Here is a 24,132-nt window from a genome sequence, read left to right on the forward strand (position 1 = left end):
TCGGCGGCGATAAATTAGCGCGGCCGATCCGAAAGGTTTCGCTTTCTGATTTACGGCCGATCGAACCGTCCGCGGCGCGTGTCAAGGCGATATCTCCGTCGCTTAGACCGCGCCGTATTGTCTCACGAGTCGATGGTGTTCTCCCGCGGATGCGCAAGCGTATTAGGAAGGCGGTACGCCCATTATGCATAATGCGGCTTTGGGTGCCCCGCGTTGAAGGGAGAAGAGAAGAAGTGGCGTGAAGGAAGAGGGGTGCCCGGCCGACTTCCGGTTGAGTCACGGAGGCTTTGCAACTGCAGGAGGCGCAGGGCGCGCGTGGGTAACGAAAGACCGTCGTGTTATTTTTTTCACGTCGCCAATGACGCTTTGGCAACCTCTGAATATCAATGAGAAGTCCCTCTCTGTATCTTCATTTTGTGTAAGCCTCCTAGGAGAGATTCATGCGATGTAGCCGTCTAAATAAGCTATAACAAGACTACGTCACACCATCGTTTTTTTTATTAGTACATTGTACCTAACTCTGTCGAGTAAAATCTTTATGGAAAATACGAGTGGTATAAAAAATCAAATTAATATTTTAACATTTGTTTCCAATTTTAGTTAGGAATTGATGAATTTGTCTTAAAAAGATTCTTACGTTCCCATTTCAGAATTCTAATCTTCGTTAGACGGTATTTTGTGCGAGCAAATCTGTTCCTCAAACAAACTCGGATGTGCAAACACATTTATGACACGCTAGGAGCGACCGAGCGAATTTCAACCTTTCTCGCTGTCTTTGGAAACTCACTGAATGCCTTTCTTTATTTATCTCCACGTCTCGTTGAAAGTCTCTTTCAAAATCACGCTTAGAACATTTTGTTGATACGATATGTCACATAAGTTATTTAACAGCCGGAGCGCATTAAATTTTCTTCATTGATGATATTCAGAAAAGCAAGAAGATTAAAATCCTTTCGCTGATTTTTAGTTATTTAATTCGCACGCTTAAGAAGCAAATAATGAAAAATGTCGCGATTTGTCGGTATATATTCATAAATTCATGCTCTAGTAAAGAGAAAGTCCCAAGTTGATTTCAAAATTACACACCGAAGAAAAGGAAAGCAATTTGCAAAATTGCAGCGTACACATTACGTGGTATGATATGTGCGAAGGATCGGCTTCTCCCTTTGGGAATAAAACATGTGTCTCGTATGCTTTAATAAGCACTACGAACGTTCACGTCCGAGAACACGAGTGAATGAATAAAAAAAAAGAAACATTTTCATTATCATCTACTCAGGAATCCTGATTATCTTAAAAAGTGCGTAATCTCTTTAACATGTCAAGTGTTGCGCTTTTAACGAGCTGAAATCCTTGTACCGTGAACATTACGCGATAGTACCATCCGGCATTAATTTACTATCACCGAGTATCTCTGGCAGCCTATATCAAAGATCGATATATTTTAAACGACATGATTTAGGCGAGTCACGTAAATCATGCATCTCGTGTGCGCCATGCTATATCGTCTTATAGCCTTTTGTGACTAAATATACGTACGAGCTCGCAATGTTCGTTTACGCTCGCGATGTTCGTTTATCGCTCGTTTTTCCTTGGCGTGTACGCCTCGTGTCGCAATCTCTCAGGGTGGTCCACATCGCGCGGCTGGATCCTTCGAGGTCGCGCTCGAGACCACACTCGTTTTCACACATTCCGCTCGCCAAACTGCATCTGCGAGCGTGTTTTATGGACGCACTTTCCTTGATCATCGATACGTGTGCGCGCGCGCGCGCGCTTAATCCCGTCCGTGTAGCAACGTGTAATCAGAGGTGAAAGTACGTACAAAGCGACAATCGCAAGTGAATCGAATTATGTGGGTAGGCACCGGCAATGTTTTCATCAATAATCTCTCATTCGGGTACGCGATCCAATTGCGATCTAACGGGGAATTAACGAATTATCTTCAGAGTGGTCATCTCAGAGACAATCTTGACGGGAGATTGCACGGCGATTTCTCAGGATCAATCGCTAAAAGTGCAAGGTCAGAATAGAGATGGAGTAGCACGCAGTGAAAAGTCCGCGTCGCGAATATGTTTGTTACGTGAAGTACTGTGCAGCGTCAGAATTGCTACTTTCTGCGACGCTCGGCACACCGTGGCAGTTCCATTTTACGCATCAACTCGTATTCGTACCGTATTAGGAAACTAGCAGTTCAGAAAGGCGGTCACACACGCGCGCGCGCCTTAGGATTAGATAGCCATCGGTCAATTTCCAGTTCCTTGTAGGAAAAGAATCACGGACCACTGCTCTTTTCGTCGTTTCACCTTTCTTTCCTCCGGCGTTAAAGATTAAGCAGCAATTTCTAACTCTCTGACAGCCTTGCTACAGTTGCAGCAATTTTTTTTTAAGAAAACAGCGATGTACTCGATTAAATTTATTATCCGATAATTCATAATTAATTAACGCTATAATCATATTGTTACGTTACGTTATTATGTTACCAATAGAGATAATCAAGTTCAATTGCACAGTTGATAAAATCAAACGATTAATAAATTTCAATCTCGTCTTAAATGGTACAAATCAATAAAATTGAGAGGCTAATTGTCGATTGATAGTTCGTTGATTAGGTAGGTTCGGAAGAAAAGTTGTATGGCATTAACCTCGTGTACTCGTTTCAGGAATGCAGTCTTCACTGCACTAATCTAATAAGTTGCGGAAACTTTCACCTACTTCGAAACTTCCGAAATTTAGTGCCGATGCGATAACGATCTTTATGCAGCACATTTAGTTTCCATATTTCGCGCACAGCAAACGAGAACAATTGCTTATTGATCTTTCCATAGTTATTTTTGAGGTCGTCCTAACTATCTCTCTTTACGCTTCTCGTTGCGCGCAGTTCGTTTTACAGTCGTTCCTTCCGTGCCAAATGGGCTTGTAAAGTAGTGAAATTTTTTTTTATGAAACGACATACGGATATACGGCTCCATCCTTGAACGTTTTTCGGCGACGTTCAAGCGAGCTTCGCGAAATTCTGTGGATATGGCGCGCACGTTTTTGCACGGCAACTCAGACTGAAACGCGACGAAGTGTAAGGCGAAATATTATGAATACCCTTTCCCACGTAGCGCGCCAGATGCTATATAACTTTTGTGCCGGCTCTTGTGCACCAAAGCTGCGTAAGGCTTGCACGCGCACGCCACATCGTGGCACGACAGGCTCTTTTTAAGGTGACTTCACATCGAACGAGACCCGATGGAACGTGAAAAAAAAATGTGGTCGAGCATGGCGTGAATGTCGAAGTTGTTACGCGCCGTTACCCCACGCCGATTTCTTTTTGCGCCTTACACGGCGTTCGCGATCGACCCAGATGGGAAAAGTCATAGGGAACAATTTTTTACACAATTACACAGTGTGATTAATTTAATACTTTAAAGTATTTTGGAGAATTAAATAAATTCTTGAGGGTAGATTTTTATTTGTCTTTCTAAACGCACGATTTCGGAGCGGTGCGTTCTAAGGAAACGTTAATAAATACGTACGAGTCGCGCTTATCACGGCTTCAGTGAGGCTCTTGACAAACTTTACATGAAAACGACATTTCGGAGATAACACGCGATGCACTGTTGCGACAGTGCTCGCGTGACGTGGCATCGAGACGACAAAATTACGAGCACGACTAGCACGAGACTATTAATCTGGTGGAAGCAATTCGGGGAAGGAGCTCGATTTCGCGTTCTATCGGAGAACTCCGACGCGGAATAACGCTCTGAGTCATTCCAACTTCGGTCCGCGAATTCCGGGCGGGCTATCGATCTTTCCCATAAATTAGCGAAAGTAATATCTAATGTTATCGAAATTTCTCACGAAACGGTATTCGCCGGCCTTGGCGGTGTCCCGAACTCGTTCGTCGAGTTTCTCGTCGATCGATACTCATGTCGCGGAAATATACGTTCCTATCTGTAACGGACGATGTTACTCACTTATCGTCTTGTTGATCCAATCGGCCAGGTCCTCCTGAAGTGGTATCAGCTGGCGGCTCTGCGCCGAATGCAGCCGCTCGTGGTAGAACTCGAACTCTTCCTCTTCCGGCGAGGGTCGCGGCACGTCGGCGCGATTGAAGACGGATACCGAGGACGGTCCCCAGCTACTGCGATAACGGGTGTGCTGGGAGGACGGGAATCGGTTGTTGGCGTACGACATTCTGAGGCTGCTCCTTCCGGCTGCTCCGTTTCCGGCGCCGCACGCCGGATTCTCCCGCGGCGACGACGCTTCCTTCCTCGCTCTTCCCGGGTCCTCGTCCAGGACCCACTTCACTTTCTTCGACAGTTCCCAGGCTATTCAAGAACGATGTCGTGCAGAGACGTGCGCCACGCGATCAAGTGCCGCCTGAGAAGCAGAAGGAGAGAGACTACCGTTATCGGCGAGACGAAGGTCGCTTTCGAAAACTGGATGCACACACCGAGAAAGCTAATCGAAAGCGAGAGCGCGATGATAAGAACGCCACACGAATGTCTTCTTAGAAAATAAAGAAAGAATAAGACACTCGTGATATGGATAAACATGAGTGCGCACTTTATGCGCGCGGAGAATCCCTCACGATTTCTCTGAGAAGCCGTAACGAAACGGCGGAGTTTCTTTCCCGTTGAATAAGGGCTCTCTTAAAGTGTCTTGTCCGCTGTTATCTTTAAAGCTATAAATTCAAGACTCATATGTCTTGAAAAATATCTCTTTATACATAATTGAAACGTTATAAACGTTAAATATAAACATATAAACGTTAGATTAAGATTAAATTGGAAAATTCTCACAGTTGAAAATTATATTTTTCATGAAGATACGTTTGTATGCGCGAACAAGTGCTTGTTGGTAATTACGCCTACGCTTGCAGTTATATTATCGCGTGCTTCAGTTCTACGGGGGAGCCATAATGGAATACAAGAAGTTGAGTGATTAAGGAACAAAGAAGTTTGAAGAGCGAGTATCAAGCACGAACCAGCTTACAAAGAGTATACACTCGATCGAGTGGATATCATTTTGGATTCTGCGAAGTATATTAGTATTTTTAGCATCCTCTAAACAGGGTTAGTGCTGTTCGCCGCTTCCGAAGAAGCATATCACCTCAGGATGAGAATCAACGCTCACGCACCAATAATTAATTAGGTGCCTCTACATCTCGCAGCGAGAAGAAACATTTCTTTCATTACGACACGGTAATGCCTCCAATTACGCGTTTGCATGGCTGTGCATGTTATGATAAAGCTAATATTATAACTATAATAATGTAACTATGATACGTTAAAATTAAAATCTAAATTTAACTTCTCAGAAAAAACAAGCGTGAAAAGATCGATGACTGTAATTATTTATCTACCAATGCCAACATGCTGATGATGCAGGAATTATTACGCATCTCTGGACCGAGGAAAACAAATCACCGCCCAACGTGATGCTCACGGACAAACCTACGAGCGTCCTTCGGCGCCGATATGTCAATATCTTCGCGCAGCTGTCTCTATTACCGTAACGTAATATATTACCGCGTCAACGCGTACGCGCGTTTCTCAGATTCGTGGGTGAGAAAAAAATACTTGAAAATTTATTTGTGAGATGTAAGGTTTATTTTATAGAAATAAATCTCTTATTTAAATACGGCGAAATAAAATTTTATTTCTAGTAAATAAACCATATATTTAATTTTTGAAATAAGTATTATTTATTAGAAATAATTGTTTATTTCTTCGGCATGAGTTGTTTAATTGTAAATATTAAACTTTCTTTAATTTTTATAAATCAATATATTTCTGACAAGTAAATTAAATGTTACTAAATAACTATAATTTTCTCTCACAATTTAATTATGAAGAAATGTTAAAACAAATCTTGGACAACATTATACTTATGTGACGACCTACGCCACTCACAAAACGCATCCGCGCATTTTTAACTTGGCGGAATCATATGTACTAGCAACTAGTTAGCGACGATGCTGCTATCAGCTGCTATTCTCACCTCGCAAGGGGTCTGTTTATATATTATGGCTGAATGTATTTTAAATACGAGCAACGCTTTCCATCATGCGCCGCCTAACGGTGTCGTCGCGAATTAGTTGCTGGTATATATAATTCCGCCGAGTTAAAAATGCACGGATGCGTTCTGTAAGTGGCATAGATCGCCACAATTCACAACGATGGAGCAAGATTCTAATAAGTAAATTTGCAATATAAGATATTACTCATTAGAGCAAAGTGACGCCTTTCAATGTTAACACATTAAGAACATTTGTCCTCAGCCAACAAAGCAGAAAAGCAAAAGTTTATCTGTATATTGACAGCCGTCTCACTTTGCTTTAATGAGTAAGATATTATGTTACAAACTTATTTATTAGATTCTGGCTTTATCGTTGTAAGAACTTGTTCACACGAAGCGTTTCTGCCGCGCGATTGCTGCCGCGCGTTAACGTTTGCACGAGACGCGCGCTGTCGCGAGGCGAGGTGCGACAACACACGCGTGTACGCGAAACGGCGTACGCGCGACGACGAGCGTCTACGATACGCTTTGCGGCATTTTAGATCTATATACGACATTCGCCGTCGCGCGTACGCCGTTCCGCGGGTATGCACGCGTTCTTGCATTTTGCCTCGCCATAACGTGCGACTCATGCAAACGTTGACGCACGGCGGCAATCGCGCGGCATCCGCGAGACAGAAACGCCTCGTGTGAACAGGCTCTAAATGTAATGTGTCTAAGATTTGTTTCACTTTGTCTTTCACTTTTTGAACTAACAGTTCAACTTAAAACACTGTACACTCAACATAAATCACAGACAGTCACCACAGAACGACAACGCACCGCCACGACCACCACTAGTCCGCCATATTGCACGATGCAATGCGATCAGTAAGCTAGAAATTAAGCTTGATCCAAACAAGTGAAACATTTGTTTCCAAGACATAAATTTAGTTTCCGGAAATAAATGTCATTTGTTTATAAATCCTATTCTATTATAACTAAATATTTTGTTGCTATAAAAAAATGTAAGTTTGCCGCAAGTAGATTTATTTTTCCAGCTATAAATAAATAAAATTCGTGGGTATTAAGAACAACTCACTCGAGGAGAGAGACGACTTTCTTATCGAAACTTCTAGCGAGACGAATGACGGCGAGCGACAAGTTTGCGAAACGCGGTGAAACGCGGCGTATATACGATCGGCAGATGAAATTGTCACTGCGCGCGCTCGATGCTCGCGCTCAGCATATGCGCACGTGGGCGCGAAATATCCTTTCACACATATCAGGGAGGACATTTCTATAAATCGCGATGAATCGAGCCTTCGTTTTCGCGATTAATAGCGTTTTCATTGCGATCATGTTAGATACGGCGAATGTCAACGTCACGATCGTTTAATTAATTTCTGACCTAGTCTATCCACGCGAGACGGGAACAATTATAATACGCCGAGATCGCTACAGGAGGAGCAGTCGTTTATATACTCTGATTTTTGTGTTCAATGTTTTTCTAAAGACCGCTGAAGAAATTAGAATTATTGCTGCGTTTTAATCCTAGCTCGCCACATTCCGGTTCAGTGGAACTTTTTTCGGTTTTCTATAGTTTTCTTATAACAAGTTCAGTTTAAACTCATCATTTTCTTAACCTAATATTATCATAAACATCTTATTCAGACTTTGTATTTCCAATTCTTACATCACAAGCTTAAAAATATTAATTAGAATAAAAATGACAATGCGACAAAGTTGAGCGGTCTCACGGACCGGAGTGTGGCGAATCAAAGGACTCGAAAATAAGTGTGACTAGCTAGGATTAAATAACAGCGAAAGTATTAATGCATCGAGGAGAAAAGCGATGGTTTCGATGGACTCCGTCGACATTGGTCGGCATGAATGAAGATGTAAATCACGCAGAAAGCGCGCTTGCAGATATTTCTCAAGTAGCCGAGTAGTAATATCGAGTAATAATCGCGTGCAATTTTGTCCGCTTTCGAATAAAGAATCCGAAGATCTTTACGAGTCCATTTAACGCGATCTCTGCCTGAAATCTTCATTAGCGCCCCGATTCCGTTGTAACAATCAGATTTACGTAATCGCGCAAAAATAAACGAACACGAGGAAGAGCACCACATAAGATCTCTATATACGGCGTACAACGGTTGCTCCGAGGGGAGAGAGACAGAGAGAGAAAGAGAAACCGCGTATCGTATAGCGGTATACATTACGAGACGCTGAACATCTCGCGTTTGTAAGCGCCAACTGACGAGGAAACGCGACGTACACATGGTTATCCTTGACTACAGATTCGTGTGTCCATACAAGGAATAGGCCCGTTGCCGGATTTGGACGAGTTTATCTTCCTGGAACGTGCCTTCAAGCGCGCGAGACACGTTAATTTCGGGTTGCAAAATTTCGGTCGAACGGTATATAAACGGTCTCTACGTCGGGCTTCGTCGGACACTCTCAAAGACTGAAAGACGTCATTCATAAAGACGGCTATTGTGTAATTGCCTAACTAAACGGCCGCGCAGATGGGATTTACGAATCGAGGGTTCTAAGAGATTGCGAGACGATACGTTAATAAACGATTCACCAAAATGAGATCCGAATGTATCCTACTCCACTTTGTTGCTTCTTGCGATGGATATACCCAGACAACACCATGTCCAAAATCGGGACATAAGACAGACGTCTAAAAGATGTTTAAAAGATGTCTTATAGGCGTCTTATGTCCAGATTTTGGACACGCGCGTGCTGTCTGGGATAGCATCGTAGCCAGTTTTGACGATAACAATCTAGCTGCGCGCTAAAAATGATCGATTGGGTTGCAAGGTTCTCTTCTCACGTCGCTTGAAAAAAGCAGCGATAAAAACGCCGATGCGCGAGCATCATTAGTCAAGCTTTTATTTTTCGCCGGATAACGTAACGGCCGCCCACGGGATGACATAACTTCATCACTTTATACGTTTCTGATCTTTGCATTAATTTGTAGACGCGGTTACGCTGCTCTATCAATATCCAACAGCTACACGTAATTGCATAGCGCTACTTCACGCCTACGTTGAAAAAAATCGCGATGCCAATCTCCGTGAGCGCAGCCGCGTTTACTGCCTCTCGTTTAAATAAAATTAAGCGCGATATAAATAATAACGTTTTGTAAAGTTTATTCCAATAACAAATGTAACGTTCGTTTTAGAGCGCGATGCGATCGACGAGATTATTTTAATTGACGCACATATTGCGTCATAATTTGCGCGAAGCGTGAGAAATATTTACTAACATATTCTCGTTAGCATTTCAAAGTTTTACGGATTACGTGTGTGCCAGACGTGCCTTTTCTTTCCAATGCAGCGATATAATAACATAATGTTCTCTTTGCACGAAAATATCATTCAGTCAGCATCGATAATAGTTTTACAAGTTTAAAAAAAAAAACCGTCAGACTCTAATTTTTTAACTGGGTCGAAGTACAAACAACAAGCAATTTGAAGATTAAGTAGCAAGGGAAGGAAATCGATTGAATAATAAGCACGGCACGGTCCATTATACTCGATCGGCAAAAATCGAAGCGCATTATGCGCCAAAGTCCGTGTCCGAAGTCAACGACCGGCCAACAATCGAGTCTAATCGGAGGATGAGCGGATGGTGAATTGGATCACCATTAGAGACCTCAACGCGCGCATACGTGCGCATAACCGCCGCGGGATTAACCGCGTGGCGAAAGCCGGGCGTCCATCATCGCACACGTCCGTCCGGCTCGTAACGCGAGTGCGTGGGCGTTCTTGCTCATTACGAGGAGACACGTGTAACACACGAACGTCGCGTGACAATCGCTCGGACGGCGCGGTCCTCGAGGTCTTGCGGACAATCTTGCGGACCGCCACGTACGGTGGATCCAGACGCGAACGGTCATCCGCCGCGATAAATGTTTGCTGCGTGCCGTAAGCATTAAACGTACATCTGCCTGCGTTTGTGCCTGCGTTCAACGATTGATCTTAATCAAGTCTCGCCAAGTGTTTTGTCTATATAGAAATGTTAGATTAACGATTCATCTTTTCCAAGCATTTGTTAGCAACAGAAGCCGCTTATAATTCCCGTTTTCTTTTATTAGCATCAGAAAGCCAGTTTCTTATCAAATTGATAATAATGTTTTATCATGATTGGTATTATTGTTTTGAACAAGCTGTTTACCGATTACTTTAGCGAGTCACAATTCCGGCATGATTTACGCGGACAACCGCGAAATTTACACGGGAAGAGAAAGATTTGCTGGGTCAGCGTCTCCGGCGCGTTTCTCTAGTCGTTTTACTTTTTACACGTGGGTCAACGTTGCGTGTAGGTGGTCGTTCCGCGAGAAACGTACCGTCATAAAATGTTCCTTAAAAGGAGCCGATAAAGTCGCGGTCACCCGCATCACAAAGAGAAAAAGTGATATCATCGTGTCAGTCAGGTTGCAAAAATTCAGTACAGCTATGTAACGTTATATGCGTGTTTTATGTGAAAATTATATCGTGCCGTTTAAATGTACCTCTTCCTCTCTGACTGAAAAAATTAAGAGTTAAAGCAAATAGTGCGCCGTAAACAAGTTTTGGTATGGCACACTCGTTACACGCATACAGAATACAATGATTATTGTCGAAACATATAATAATATATTTACAATAATCTTACATCTACATATTAAATTATGTTACTCAGTTTTTACATAATTATTACATTAATGAAAAAAATTGTCTGATATATTTGTTAAATAAGCTGACGACAAGGTTCTGGCAGAATCAAAGCAAAATTTGAACCAGATTCGCGGACTTCAATATACACCTTTTTTATTTAGAGAGAAATTTTTCAATCTTTTTTTTTCGATTTTCTAACTTTATTTAACATAAAGCTCGATGAAAAAAGCAACAGATCTTTTGTGCCAACCTAATGGAATCGATATAATTTAAAATCTCACTTACGCTGTTATTAACTTTTTTAAATTATTTCTATCAAACATCAAGTAAAACGTGTTTAACTTGGCGCGAGACACTGCCGTGTCTCTTGATATATCCTAAGCAGGATATGTTCGTACAGCGTCAACAAGATTGCTCATTTAAGATTCAACAAGGTTGGTTCTCGCAATTACTACTTTTCCTGTCGGATAGAAAGTATTGCAGTTTATTTACGGAATTGCTTGTGTCGGTTCTAATTAAAGATTTTTCATCGTTACGAGTAGATATAGATATTTCTGAAATTACCGTAGCAAACATTATCTGCGGTAGTCGAACCAGATCGCGTTAATATTTCGACTATTTTCTTTTGTACTTTCGGAACTGATAGTCATTTATCAGTTTCAAGAATTCTTATACCTGTAGCATTCACTCGGCCAGAATGAGCAACCATCCCTACAATTATGGCACATTTTATCGCTCTTATCTTATCACGAAACTTTCACGAAATTTCCAGTAAACATTAATTCTAAAAAAAAAGATTTAAGATGGATTAACATTCCGTAGAACCGAAAACAGGTTTAAATCCGAAAGATAAGAAATATTTTTACGAGATATAGAGACATTATCCGACAAAGCAGCCACTCGAAAAAAGATTATCACGAGGAACTTTTTGTTTCGACAGCAATCGGGAAGAGAGATGAAAAGAATGTGTAAAAATACAGTCGGCAGTGCAATGCGAGTTAATTAAAGCGCACAAACAGAGCGTGCCCGCCCAATTACCGTTCTCGAGGAGCACGCGGCCTATACGGCTGGTTTGTCCAACGCACTAAAAACACTGTCGCGAGTCGTGAGTTTCATCCGTCTGTCCTACAAAGTCAATTAGAGAATGCCTGGACAGAGCTGATTTCCCTGTACGGGGCGGGAAGGAGGAGGGAAACCCGGGAAAGCTTAAGACGGGGAGTAAGCCCCGGTCTGTGTGTCACACCGACGCGTGCTCGAGAAGGCGGGAAAGACGAGGGAGCGCTGATCGATAAGAGAGCAGAATTCATATATGCATACAAGCGTAACGCAAACTTTCACGGCCTTTAATCATAATTGCGCCCGTATATATCCTCACGCACGTGGCACTTAACCGATGATGAATGTGTCATCGTACCGTTGCAGGGAGCGAATTTTACGTTTCTTTGAGGAAAGATTAATGAAGCGCCTATTTCTTCTCTCGCCGGCGCGGCACCGTGCCTGACGTGACACGGATGTTCGTACACGTATGAAATAGATTCGTCGATTTTCATTAAGATACGATCGCCACGAGCTCAAATACACACATCCGGTCTCTGTAATATAATATTTTCACCGATCAAATGCCGCGCTACGCGCGCGCGTTCGAGACGTTTTCGCGAAATTTGCCGACGACGCTGGGGTTTAGACTGCAATTTACTTATTTATACCCGGTTGAAACGCACATACGCCGTGGCAAATTAAATGTCATCGAGCGGTGGCGGACAGGCGGCGACAAGGTATTTTACGCTCCGATTATCGCACTAACAAAGCGCGGCAGTTTGTTGCGCGCTTTGCGAATCGCGCGGATCGCCGCGAGTACGCGAGTGTGCGAACGGGAAGTTAACTCTCGGAAGCGGGAGTATTTTTAGAGGCGCGCGGAGAGGTGCTCGGTGATCCCTCTCGGCGCGCGTTTGCGCCGAGAGCCGGCAGTCCAACCGGCAGATTAAAAGAAACGATTCTCGGAGGCGCGGTAATGCGCCGTTAGCGGTAATAAGATTGAGGTAATAAGTGGTCGTTTTGGAGCGTGACCATCGCGCGTAGGAGTGTTTGTACATACGTACGTCGCAATGCATGACGTTCCGGGGAACGAAACTACCGAGTAGGCAGGCGGAGCGGGCACAGGCGCGATGCAGCGGGCATTCTCGCGCCGCGCCTCGCCGCGCCGGTCGGTGCAGCGGGAAACGAAATTCGACGTGTTCTACCGCCGCGCCGTCGCCGTCGCCGTCGGCGCGAAAGTCCGCCGGGATTAACATAAGTCGTCGACGCCTCGCGGTTTCCGGTGGGAGAAAGTACAAAGAGGAACGCCGCGCGCTCTTATTTTCGCGCATTGTCCAGCTCGCGCTCGCGGAACGATGAATATCTTCCCGCGACTTATCGCCACCTTGTCTGCCTTGTCGCGTCGCGTCGCAATCAGATGGATATCCGATTGGCGATCGCGCCAATGCATCCATTAATCTCGCCCGATGACGGACAGGTCTATAAATTCGCGCCTTCGCGCTTGTCGAATGAAGAGCCTACATTCGTGTGTCGAAGGAAAGATATCGACGTGCTATTCAAGTATCGATAAGCATTTCTAATGCCGAAGCCGTAAAAGCTAATCCGAAGCACCGCGCGGAATAGTCCGCTCCGCGAGCTTTCTAATATACGTGCGTGGAAATTGTGTTGCGGGAAAAATAGACTTTATATTTCGTAAGAATAAGCATGTTAAAAAAAAAATAGGTCATAATAATCCATAATGCTGCGATGTACCAAGTTAATAAAACTGCTGATGCTCGTCGTATCTACAGTGCATACACAGATACACACACATATGTCTTCTGGGAAACGATTTTTAATTTGCGCACGCGAACGAGTGCACGATTCGCGCCTTCGGTATTATCGCCGTCATGTTGATATCATCGGGCTTCGCACTCTGTAATATTATTACCAGCTGTTAGATAATGACCGTTACTTAATGCGTTTTAACGGATTCGCAGCAGCGAGCGTCTCGCAAATAAGGAAAACGCGGCTCGAGCCGGCTTCCTTTTTCGCTTGTACAGAAGCATTTTCCACATGTCGAGTTGTAGAAGCTTGAGTAACGACGCTTCGTACAATGAATATATAGTCTATCCGTGTTTCAACCCCCAAGAATTTAGATCAATTATTTAAATTTTTAGTCAACAAACTTTCTAATGTATCTTTTAATTTATTGTCTAATAACCGCGTTAATTGCCAAACTTTTTTTATTAGCCAAGCGTTAATTGCTGTTGCTGTTGGATATCTAATTTCGCAGAAACGAGCGTCGCACGTTTTAAGGGCAGGCTTAATTGCGGCGAGAGGACGACGGAGAAGTCACAACGTGCGTACGTATAACACATGAGGTACAATAGCAGATATACTCTCGGTTGTAATGTTCGGATAATGAGCTTCGTAGAGGCAGGCCGTTGCCCGACGCCTTAGAAATTCTTTAATGACTTCATGTCGCGGTGCGCACACACCGAGATATGTCATTTAAGCTTCGTTCTGCGAGAGAGCCCGCCAGTCATTCGTCAAAGTGTCGTGAGAAAGAGAGAGAACTATATAGAAGACGATTGGTAGAAGAGGACTACTTGTTGTGAAACTTCCATCGCAATCGCGGGGACTAATTAACGAAGATCTGAGAACTATGAAGTATTTGCAAATCAATAATCGCGACCTCTTTCTGAATTATGATGATTACTTTCGAAAGAGTGGGAGTTTTAATATCGAGACGTCAATAGCTGTAGAAAATTATTTGTCATCGGTAAAGATTTAACAAATTAAGTATAAGAATTGCGAACACACACACAAATAAAAATATCTTGTTTTTTAATTAATTTTAAGTTGCTTTTAATAAGAATTTTACTTTAGATTTAATTGCCGGAGTATATCATGGTGTTGAAGATTAAGAAGTTGTGTGAGATAAATAATCACGTCCTTTTAATTTTGATTAAGGGAAGAATCTTGTACTTTATGATCGAGAGAAAGTATCTATGATGTCTAAGGAGAACCTGATTGTTTTTTTTTCAGCTACGCGTTTCGAATAGCGTCTTAATACGCATGTCATAGAACATTATATCCACTTCTATTCCCGGAGTGATAAACTGACTGCGGTGAATAATGAGCGTCGTATTCGAAGTAATTAGCTCTCTAGAAAAGAATATGTAAACGTGTAACAATACTCACACACTCGTTAAAAGTTAATGAAGCAAATCGACCCTCGCTTTCTCAAACAGTTGATAAGGTCGCGAGCAAACAGTTTGCATCAGCTCTCGTTTTCAAAACAAGAAACATATGATGAAAGATATTATATGAAAAATGTACATCACACTCTCCCCGTCTTTATACATAAAAGTACACACCATAAATACAGGTTCCTTGACACAAATCATATTGCAATCTATATCTTGCCATGCTTACAGACAGATTAATTAAACTATATGTTACCAATCAACTTCCGCCGTTTATCAACTACTCTCGTATGATCATTCAGTTTTTCCGCGATATGCAGACGTAAAAATAGATTCGATTGCGAAATCAATATGTATAAGTAGAATACGCAGTTACAATAAACTTATATTAATTAATTCGCGTTTAAATTAATAATAAGTATAGTATTCTGTTTACACAACAACCGGAACATCATTCATCAATAATCATGTCAGAATGGAATGGAATTAACCTTTGGATGTCTCTTAACAGTACAGAGTAATAGAAATTCACGCATGATAATATACGAAATACACAAGAAACACTCCGATATTAACCGATGACACGTAAATTTCCAGATTATCTTTCCTGATATATTCACCGACGTTTCTCCAATGATTTATATCAAAACGGCAGTGAAGCACTTGATGAGTCATCGAACATTTGCCAAATTTAAATGTCGCAATTACAAAGTCAGATCTATATTCCAAGAATAATTCTAAAGTATCGCCGAAAATTATTAATAATCCACGCTCCCGCACGTTTGTTTCATCCCAACGACTCGCGCTTATCATAGGCTCGTTGCTAAATTCCGCGCGCACTTGTCAAATCTCAATAAACAGATTCGAACGTCGTACACTAAATAACGCTATCAAAATATCGCGCAATCGCAAGATTAGCCGGATGCTTACCTGAGGAATGCTCGCGAGGGACATCGCTCGTCGTGGTCGCGCTTATTCGCGCAAAATTTCTCAATTTTCGCGAATTCACCGCTCCGAAACTCTTTCTCTCTCTCTCTCTCTCCCCCTCTCTCCCAATTAATAATCGAGCACTTCGTGCTCCGACCGACGATTCGTACACGCCGATCATCCGTTCACGACTGCAGCCCTTCGATGCCGGCGCTCCAGGAGAGCGAGCCCACGAAGAAAAGAGGGAGATATCGCCGGCAGATCTGTGCCCCTACCACGGTCGTGCTTGCGAACCGACTCCGACAGACCGCTATTGTACGCGCGGCGCGCTCGCACGGAAGCGTACAATAGCAACGGGCCCAGGATGTGGCTCGGGATGCCTACCTGACTCTACCCTTCGCAGAAAGATCGGTCTCTCAAGCGTCTGTAATATCGGCCGCATTGTGAAACATCGACATATATTCCTACCGATGAAATTCATCGCTCGTAATTATTGGAGATCTTACAGGCAAAAGTTTATGACGAAAATTTAACAATTTAACTCAAACTAAAAAGGATCTTTCTGCTTAAAAATTAGATTGAGGGTATTCGGGGTTATTCCATGCTTTTGAAGCATATTTGGATTTAAGAAATCTATTTCTACAACACTGTTAAATTTGTGGTGTTAAATTATACTCAATTTAAGTCATTTTTAACCATTCCTATATATGTCGCTACTGCTCTTACTCAATGTGTCGTTAATTTAACTAAAACAATATTAATTTAACTGAATCAATGAAGTTAAAATAATACTGTTTTGTGTTAAAATAATAAATTTCGACACACATACACGGAGAAAATTTTATATTAAATTTTACTATGCTGCCGCACCAACTGCGGACCATCAAGACGCACAAGTTTAAATGCTATAGTCTTATAGTAAAATTACTATGTCCATAGCATTTAATGCTACGATCATAGCAATATCACAACAATATATATTTTTTCCAAGCTTCCCCAATATTATTGGATAATAATTATTATTATAATGGTGTTTATAGCACATTGGTACGAGATGAAGAATCAAAGTAAAGCGCAATAACAAATTTATATAAGATGGAATCAATTTTTGGGTTGAACCGCTCTCGCAGTTGTCCCCCAAAATCGAGGTCCTCCAAGGAAGACATGAAACGGGCGATTACTCACGCTACAGCGGGTCCCTCTCAAAGGGCGAAACACCCGTGGCCCATAGGTAACGACGCGTCGAGTGTGTCAATCGTCATTCTGATTCCTCCGGGGCCGCCGATTCTCCCTCGTCCGCTCGATCTCGCCTCCCTTCCGTCCGGCGCCGCCGACAGACAACCACGTGCGTGCCGTCACCGTCCCGGCGAAAGCGCGGACCGTGGATACCCGGTTCGGGCGAAGCGCATCGGAGCACTGCGTGCGACGCGCAGAGCGCAGACGCACCCGGTGCGTGCACGTTCCCCACCGTGCCCCATTCATCCCCATGCATTCACGTCGAGGAACGACGCCCGACGACCTTACCGAGGGGGGGGGGGAGAGAGAGAGAGAGGGAGAGATTCCTCCCGGCGAACCCCCCTTAATCAATACTCGACGTCCTCCGTCGCGGCGACCGCGAATACCCTCGCGATCCTCTCTGGACCGCGCGCGCGGAGAGTTTCGGCGCGCTGAATAAAATAGGATACATATTCGGGACGGGGCGAAAAAGAAAAGAGACGCCGGTGTCGCGTCGGTGCGAAGGGTGAATTGTATGCGCTGCTTCGAGAGAGGAGCGAATAAATGGTCTCGAGGCTGCGGTCCTTTATGTAACGACCAACCCGTCGTGCGCGAGAAAGCGGCACTCTATTTTTAAATGAGTCGATTCGAATGAAATTATGCAGGAGCAGAGCTAACCGCGTGAAATGTCGTTTCTCTTATTTATTTTAGAAAAATATGATAAAAATTCTGCATTATTACGTTGCGTCATAAGCGGAGAAGGAAATCTGCGCGTACTATTGTATGAAAGGCAATCTGTCTGGAATATTAGAAGAACGATATAGTCTATCTCGTTTCGTATTGGGAAACGGTCCTCTTTCCCAATTAGAAAGAAATCACTGTGCACTGGGAGCGATTACGCCTCCGCCTCGAATCGGACCCTTTTCTATTACGAGGGATAGGAAGAAAAATGTTGGCGCGGAAAGCGTCGATTTTTCCCGAGCGGCGGGTAACGGCGGCCTCGATTAAGTGCCTGCAATGTGCATTACGTGTCAAGTAGAATCAACGGCTGTAATCGACTCCCATAGGAACACGACACGACTGGCCGCGTTATGTCGAATGTTAATTAGTGAGAAGACTTCTACGTCGCGTGTTGTGAAACAATGAAATTAAATGCTACCTAATTGCGAGATTATACACGCTCAGAAAATATTCGTCACGAAAATCTCTCTTTTTTTCCTCGAAAATAATATTCTTTCTCGTCGCGAAAGGAAGCTGTGCCTGATGCGTGTTACGCAAAAGAGAATCGCCGATGCAATTCGGATCAATAGCAACTGGATACACGGACGCGAATTTCGTACGCAAATAGGAGCGATTCGACCGCGAAACTTTTTCTCACGATCGATCGGAGCGTAATCTTAAATCGATAGTAATCGGTGCCGCCGATTGCACGCTAGCTCTCTATTACTGACGATCCGTTTATTGGTTCCTTTTCCTGCCAATATCAGACGCAGCTATAAAGCGTGCTCACAATGCCGCGCCCACACATATTCATTTATGAGCTACGTCAGCAATCTATTGTAAAATGTCATGCGAGTGAAAGATCTGATATTAAATATCCTTAATATACGTGCCGATAGCAATAAATTTCTAGTACCTATGCTCCACGGCTTCGTAAATATTGTAGGATGTTGCAATGATGATTGCGAACGATATCAAATATTTTTAATATGTTAAAAAAATATTTAAGCAATCAACCATTAACCAACTAACAGGATAGTGCCAATCATTAAAAATTCAAAATATATAAAAGTAATTTAAGAAAAGGTACATTAAATTTTGCAAACTAATACTGAAAATACTAGTTTCGAAGAATATTAATTGAATTGAAGCTAAACGTTAATGAGTTTGTGTGCTGAAAGATTCAATATTTAATGTAATATTAAAATTTACATTTTTCTAACATAAGGGAGTACCTCTGATGTAGGTTAGACGAGGAGCTTGGCGTGTAGGATTTCCTTCTCTGCAAATGCAATTCGTCCATCGAGTATTGTGTAACATTGAACGTCTAGGTCATCACACGATAACATCTCTTCCTTCCAAACACAGCGTAATCATTCGGAAGAGGCGATAAGTATTTCAGGGATCTTTGGGAACCTCTTCTTCTCCATATGCGAAAAAGACGAGTTTTCAGTTAGTTTTCAATTGTCTTCTGAGCGGTTGTCACGGCGCCGCTCGCGGAAACCGGAAGCAGCATACCTACGCGTATTTTTTTTTGCTGTCGCGAAAACATGTCTCTATATATAGGTACATACGCAACGTTGTGCACGCTATGCATTTTAATACACGTCGGACTAAGGAAGAAACGACGAAGGGTACACTCGTGGTAATAACCGAAATGGGATTGAAATATAAAAAATGCAATTGTCTCTACGAGTGGGTTGTACGATAAAAAAAAAGAACCTATCGCGGAGCGAATGTGAGATATAAGTACGCTCGGTACGGAATTACCGCATTATGCAGCAAGACGCGCCTTCTTCCGCTAACGAAACGTTTTCTCTGTAATCATAAATAATAACACGCATATGTATATCCTGAAACTGCACGGACTCTGGATATGAAATAGCGGTACGATAAAATGCGTGCACACGGAAATCCATAATATATGTATGTCGTATGGCATCGTAACAATCAAACAACGGTATAATTGGAACGCAGCCCACAAAAAGGAATAAACGATCGAGATATCTTTCGATATCTTATAGGTACTGCAAAATGTGGCTTAAGTATAATAATTATTTAAATATCAGTAAATTTTTATCTTGCGTATTTTGGCGATACTACATGCGTTATTTAATTTGAAGTAAATATGCTAAGCACACTGTCATTCTTTAATTTATAGAAAGCACTGAAATTCATGGAAGAGTGAAATTTAAGTTGAAAAATTTAGCTAACAAAATTTAGCTTGTAAGATGAGCTGGTGCCAGGAACCGCCGGTTGGCGTGTCTGAAAGACTCGGTCCTAAGCTCTGCCATGCACAGATTATTACAGCTTTTATCGATTGTACCATGCTCCTATTGTTGATTTCTTGTCGCCAGAAGCTCGATAAACTAACCGAATTATTTTAATTCATACGTAAAAGTCCACCCTTACATAAGTATCAAGCTATTCCTACGATGACAAGCGTAATGAGTTTGCATGACGATTAAATCTGCCAACTAATAATACAACAGCTATTACTAACTTTATTTTTAATGTAATGTAACACTTTAATTAAGAAAAGAAAAATTAAAGAAATTGTTTAAAAAATAATATCAAAGCTTTTATATAATTTCTAAGATGTTTATTATCGTTATTTAAATTTCGTTTTAAAACATGACGCGATATAGTGATAATGCAAAATCGTTTGAGAACGTGAGATACTCTCTTTCTCTCTCTAGATTTGGATGGATTTATCTTCTTAATGAACGAACTATTCAATAATCACCTTCTAAATTAGAGAGCGATTAAGACTAGTTAGCTAAGAAGTGGAATCACGAGACACTGCCGTGTCTCGCGCCAAGTCACGCACAGCAAACAGTAAAGTGGACCGTGTATCAACGCGGCCTCTCTAATTGAGAATATCTCAGCTTATCGGATCTTAGTAACGACTGGATCAACCAATTTCGAAATAATCGATAACTAGGCACTTGGATCATACAAGATTATACAATTCTAATAATTGGGATAAGCTATAACTCTTTTCTATATAAGAATATCAATTGCATTGACTGTATATTTTTATATAAGTATGTAAATTCATGTATACAAAATATACAAAATAAAATAGTGCTGTTTTACCTATATGCAATCTTATATTGGTCAAATGTTTCTCCTACTAAAGTAATGACGCAAAAAATTGCGCCAATTGAAAATAAAAAACTATGCACAATATATCACTTAAATCTTTTTTGTAATATGATTTAAATCTTAAATATTTCATGTCATTTGAAATCGTGAAACTTAAAATTCTAGGATTTCTCGGAATCATGTTTTTTCTAATTCTTGGAAAATTCTTGGAATTTTAGTGAGTACAGCCTCCTTGCTGCGCTTATATTCTGCTATACATTGTCAATTTTTTAGGCATTTGATTGTCGTGATTTTTAGTTTCCGAGATTCAACATTTTTGTAATTCTTGGAAATGTAACAAAATCTTAAAATTTTAGATTTAGATAATACAATTTCTTTGTTTATTATGTTCTTTCTGATATTTATTGATTTCATGAATTTGATATCTTTATTATTGAAAAGATTATTATAATCGTATGACTTTCTAATCATCCAAATTGTTGCAAAATAATCTATCTTTAATATAATGTGCTTCGATAATATTATTAAAAATAAAAAAAGTCTTGGTCGAAAATAAAGTTTTCTTCATAAAATGAACTCACCATAGATAAATTAGGAACACGATATTACTGATTATCGATATATGTATTGTATATAGTTTATTTCCTCCCCTTGAGGGTCGGACGTTTTTACAAGGAACGTACCTTTTACAAATTCAGTCACCAATCTCCGGATCTCCCCCGTCTGGCCATTTTGCGACCTCACATACTATTGCCCTTACTTCCCTATGTTCCTTCTTTCCTTTCCTGCCCTCCTCTTCTCCATTTCTTCTCGATCGCTCTTCCTTCCTGCGTCCTTGCTCTCCTCTATGTGTATCCATCACCTTCTTCTCCATTTCCTTATTCCCCTTCTCTCCCTCCATCTATCCCTTACAGCCTCTTCTCATTTATCACCTATGGATCAAATTAGCTATTGTATATAATAGCTTTAGATATTAGATATTATAGCTTTAGATTATTATAATACCATCTATACCTCTACGCTTATCTCTTACTATCTACACCCTTTCGTTCATCTCCTTTTCCTGCCCGTCACTTTTCTTGTCTTCCTTGTCTCATCTTTCCTTGTCCTCATCTTTTATCTCTCCTACTATATCTGTGCCTCCCTCCATACTTCCTCCTCTTCATCCCAGTACCACTCCATCCCATCTATCCATAGCCTCCTATTGTCCTCTACCTTCACCCTTCTCCCTTTTCTTCTTTCTATTCTTGCTTTCTCCACTATCCTCCATCTTGTTCGCCTCTCCTCCATTGTCAAGCCCTCGTCCACACCTATTTCCCATCTCTTCTTTATCTTCCATGCCCTTTCCAGTAGATCCCTCTTGTCCTTCTCTTCCTCCAGTTCCACCAAAAGCACCTCCTTTCCTCCTTCTCCCATCCTTTCCACCACCCCCCTCACCATTACCTTTCTCCCCAGCTCCTTCTCCATTATCATCTCCATTATCTTCCTCCTTTCCTCTGGCTCCTCTCCTTCGATCCCCCTCCATATTATATTCTTCTTTCGCTTCTCTCTCCTGCCCAGTCCCTCTCCCTTTTCCGTCTCTATTTCCTCACTTTCTTCCTCTCTTTTTTTTCTTTCCTCCTCTGCTCTCTTTTTTACTTTCCTCCATAGCTCTCTCTCCTCTTCCGTCTCCGCCTCTTCGCTCTCTTCGTGTTTCGTCTCATCTTCTTCTTCTTCCCTTCTTTTCTCACCTGTCAATATCTCTTTTATCTGCCTCAACTCCTGCCTTATCCGCCTCAGTTCCATCACCAACTCCTCCATCCAATCCATCCTGTGCCGATTCACTTTATTTTCCTTCGTCAATTTCTCAAGAGCGTTCGCTGTTGTGCCCGCTGTCTGCTGTTTACTCGTCCCGTCCCGCCAATCCTTCGACTCCAGCGCTCCCTACCTGCCTCTGTCGTCCTTCTCCTCCCCTGCTTCCTTTCTTACCGACTTACTGATTACCGATATTGTATCATATACATACATTGTAGCTCACTCGGCGAGCAAGTTAGCTGCTTTGCCGGCTTGAATATGAGATAAATCTTTTTGGTCTCGTCAGGGGTCGTATGTTCTCGTTCTCAGTTTTGGACGAGAATTGGCGGCAATTCTATATATCTGTTCTATGTAGGTTAGATTTCCATCCAAAGGCTTATAATTCTTTGTATCTGCATAACGCGTTCAAATATCGAGATATTTAAACATCTGATTTGCGTTCTCGTGAGAAATTCAAGACCGGCCATGGCGGGAACGTTATGCGAAGGGTATATTTTTATTTCAATGTGAAAATATATATATTTATTCCTATAATGAATATACGTTGCGAGAATAAAGATATTTAGGATACGGATTTCAATTGTTATTGATACCCAATTTATTTTTTTATATAAAATGTAGAGGTAGTTCTAAGAGAACGTCGTACATTGATTGGGACGAATATTTCATGGCCATTGCGTTCCTCTCTGCGAAACGGAGCAAAGATCCCTGCACCCAGGTCGGTGCGTGTATCGTTAATAATGACAAGAGAATCGTCGGTATTGGCTATAACGGGATGCCCATGGGATGCAGTGACGATGAGTTCCCTTGGAATAAGGGCCCCCATACTAGTTTAGATGCAAAATTTCTTTATGGTACAGTAAACAATTTTTTTAATACAAAATATGTATGAGAAAATTGAAAGATAACGAACGAGATATTATTACAAGCGTTTGTCAATCTGTTAACGTTGGGTTGCAGTGTGTCATGCGGAGGTGAATGCGGTCCTGAACAAAAATTCAAGCGACGTTAAAGACTGCACGATATACGTTGCTCTATTCCCGTGCAACCAGTGCGCGAAAGTAATAATACAATCCGGCATAAAAAGCGTCATATACATGTCCGACAAATACGCTCACAAAGTCGAGACAATAGCCGCGAAAAGAATGTTCGATGCCGCGGGCGTCAAGTATAGGTATACTTACTCCTCGGCAATTGCTGCATTTTGATTTATTTCTGCGATCGCAGACGGCTCATGGAAAAATTCTTTTATTTGTTTCTATTCTAGGCAGTACGTCCCAAAGAATAAAAAAATAGAAATTAATTTCAGCGACATTAACTGGACCGAGATGAACCAATTGCCGCAAACTCCGACAAAACAGGAAGATCAAAGAAATGAGGATTAAAATCATGTTGATCACTATTTTGTCTTACACGAATAAATTTGATTTGATAACGGACACGTGTATTGTATTTTTTTTTATTCTTTTAAAAAGTATACG

General features: G+C 41.8%; 2 protein-coding genes across 8 annotated transcripts in view; one reads left to right on the forward strand and one right to left on the reverse strand.

Annotated features, from left to right (window-relative positions):
• The window catches only part of LOC139770901 (growth arrest-specific protein 2), a 31,528-nt gene extending 12,349 nt beyond the window's left edge, over window positions 1-19,179 (reverse strand). For 3 of the 7 annotated variants that reach the window (XM_071703173.1, XM_071703174.1, XM_071703168.1), the window contains exons 1-2: window positions 15,818-16,011; window positions 3,963-4,368 (exon numbers count right to left, since the gene is read on the reverse strand). In XM_071703173.1, coding sequence (XP_071559274.1) covers window positions 3,963-4,182 — 220 coding nt within the window. In that variant the 5' untranslated portion in view covers window positions 4,183-4,368; window positions 15,818-16,011. Of the gene's footprint in view, window positions 1-3,962; window positions 4,369-5,353; window positions 5,445-6,740; window positions 6,759-14,882; window positions 15,012-15,817; window positions 16,012-16,999; window positions 17,216-18,984 lie in introns of those variants that run through there. The other 4 variants (XM_071703171.1, XM_071703170.1, XM_071703169.1 and 1 more) reach the window with 4 other exon arrangements.
• A 3,564-nt stretch (window positions 19,180-22,743) lies between these two features.
• LOC139770903 (deoxycytidylate deaminase) lies at window positions 22,744-24,090 on the forward strand. Its single transcript, XM_071703177.1, has 4 exons — window positions 22,744-23,139; window positions 23,273-23,505; window positions 23,612-23,825; window positions 23,919-24,090. Exons 1-4 carry the CDS (start codon window positions 23,117-23,119, stop codon window positions 24,034-24,036), a joined length of 588 nt encoding a protein of 195 aa, XP_071559278.1. The 5' UTR covers window positions 22,744-23,116; the 3' UTR covers window positions 24,037-24,090.
• Window positions 24,091-24,132: the final 42 nt, after the last annotated feature.

This window comes from Temnothorax nylanderi, unplaced genomic scaffold (genome assembly GCF_030848795.1).
Source record: "Temnothorax nylanderi isolate EJ_2023f unplaced genomic scaffold, tnyl_v1.0 TNYL_tig0034_pilon, whole genome shotgun sequence".
Classification (NCBI taxonomy): domain Eukaryota; kingdom Metazoa; phylum Arthropoda; class Insecta; order Hymenoptera; family Formicidae; genus Temnothorax; species Temnothorax nylanderi.

Bases quoted from the DNA above. Each gene is read 5' to 3' on its own strand.
- LOC139770903 (XM_071703177.1), top strand. From the start codon at position 23,117: ATGGCGGGAACGTTATGCGAAGG. The intron at 23,506-23,611 runs GTACAGTAAACA...GTTGGGTTGCAG, and splicing joins AGATGCAAAATTTCTTTATG to TGTGTCATGCGGAGGTGAAT. The intron at 23,826-23,918 runs GTATACTTACTC...TTTCTATTCTAG, and splicing joins GCCGCGGGCGTCAAGTATAG to GCAGTACGTCCCAAAGAATA.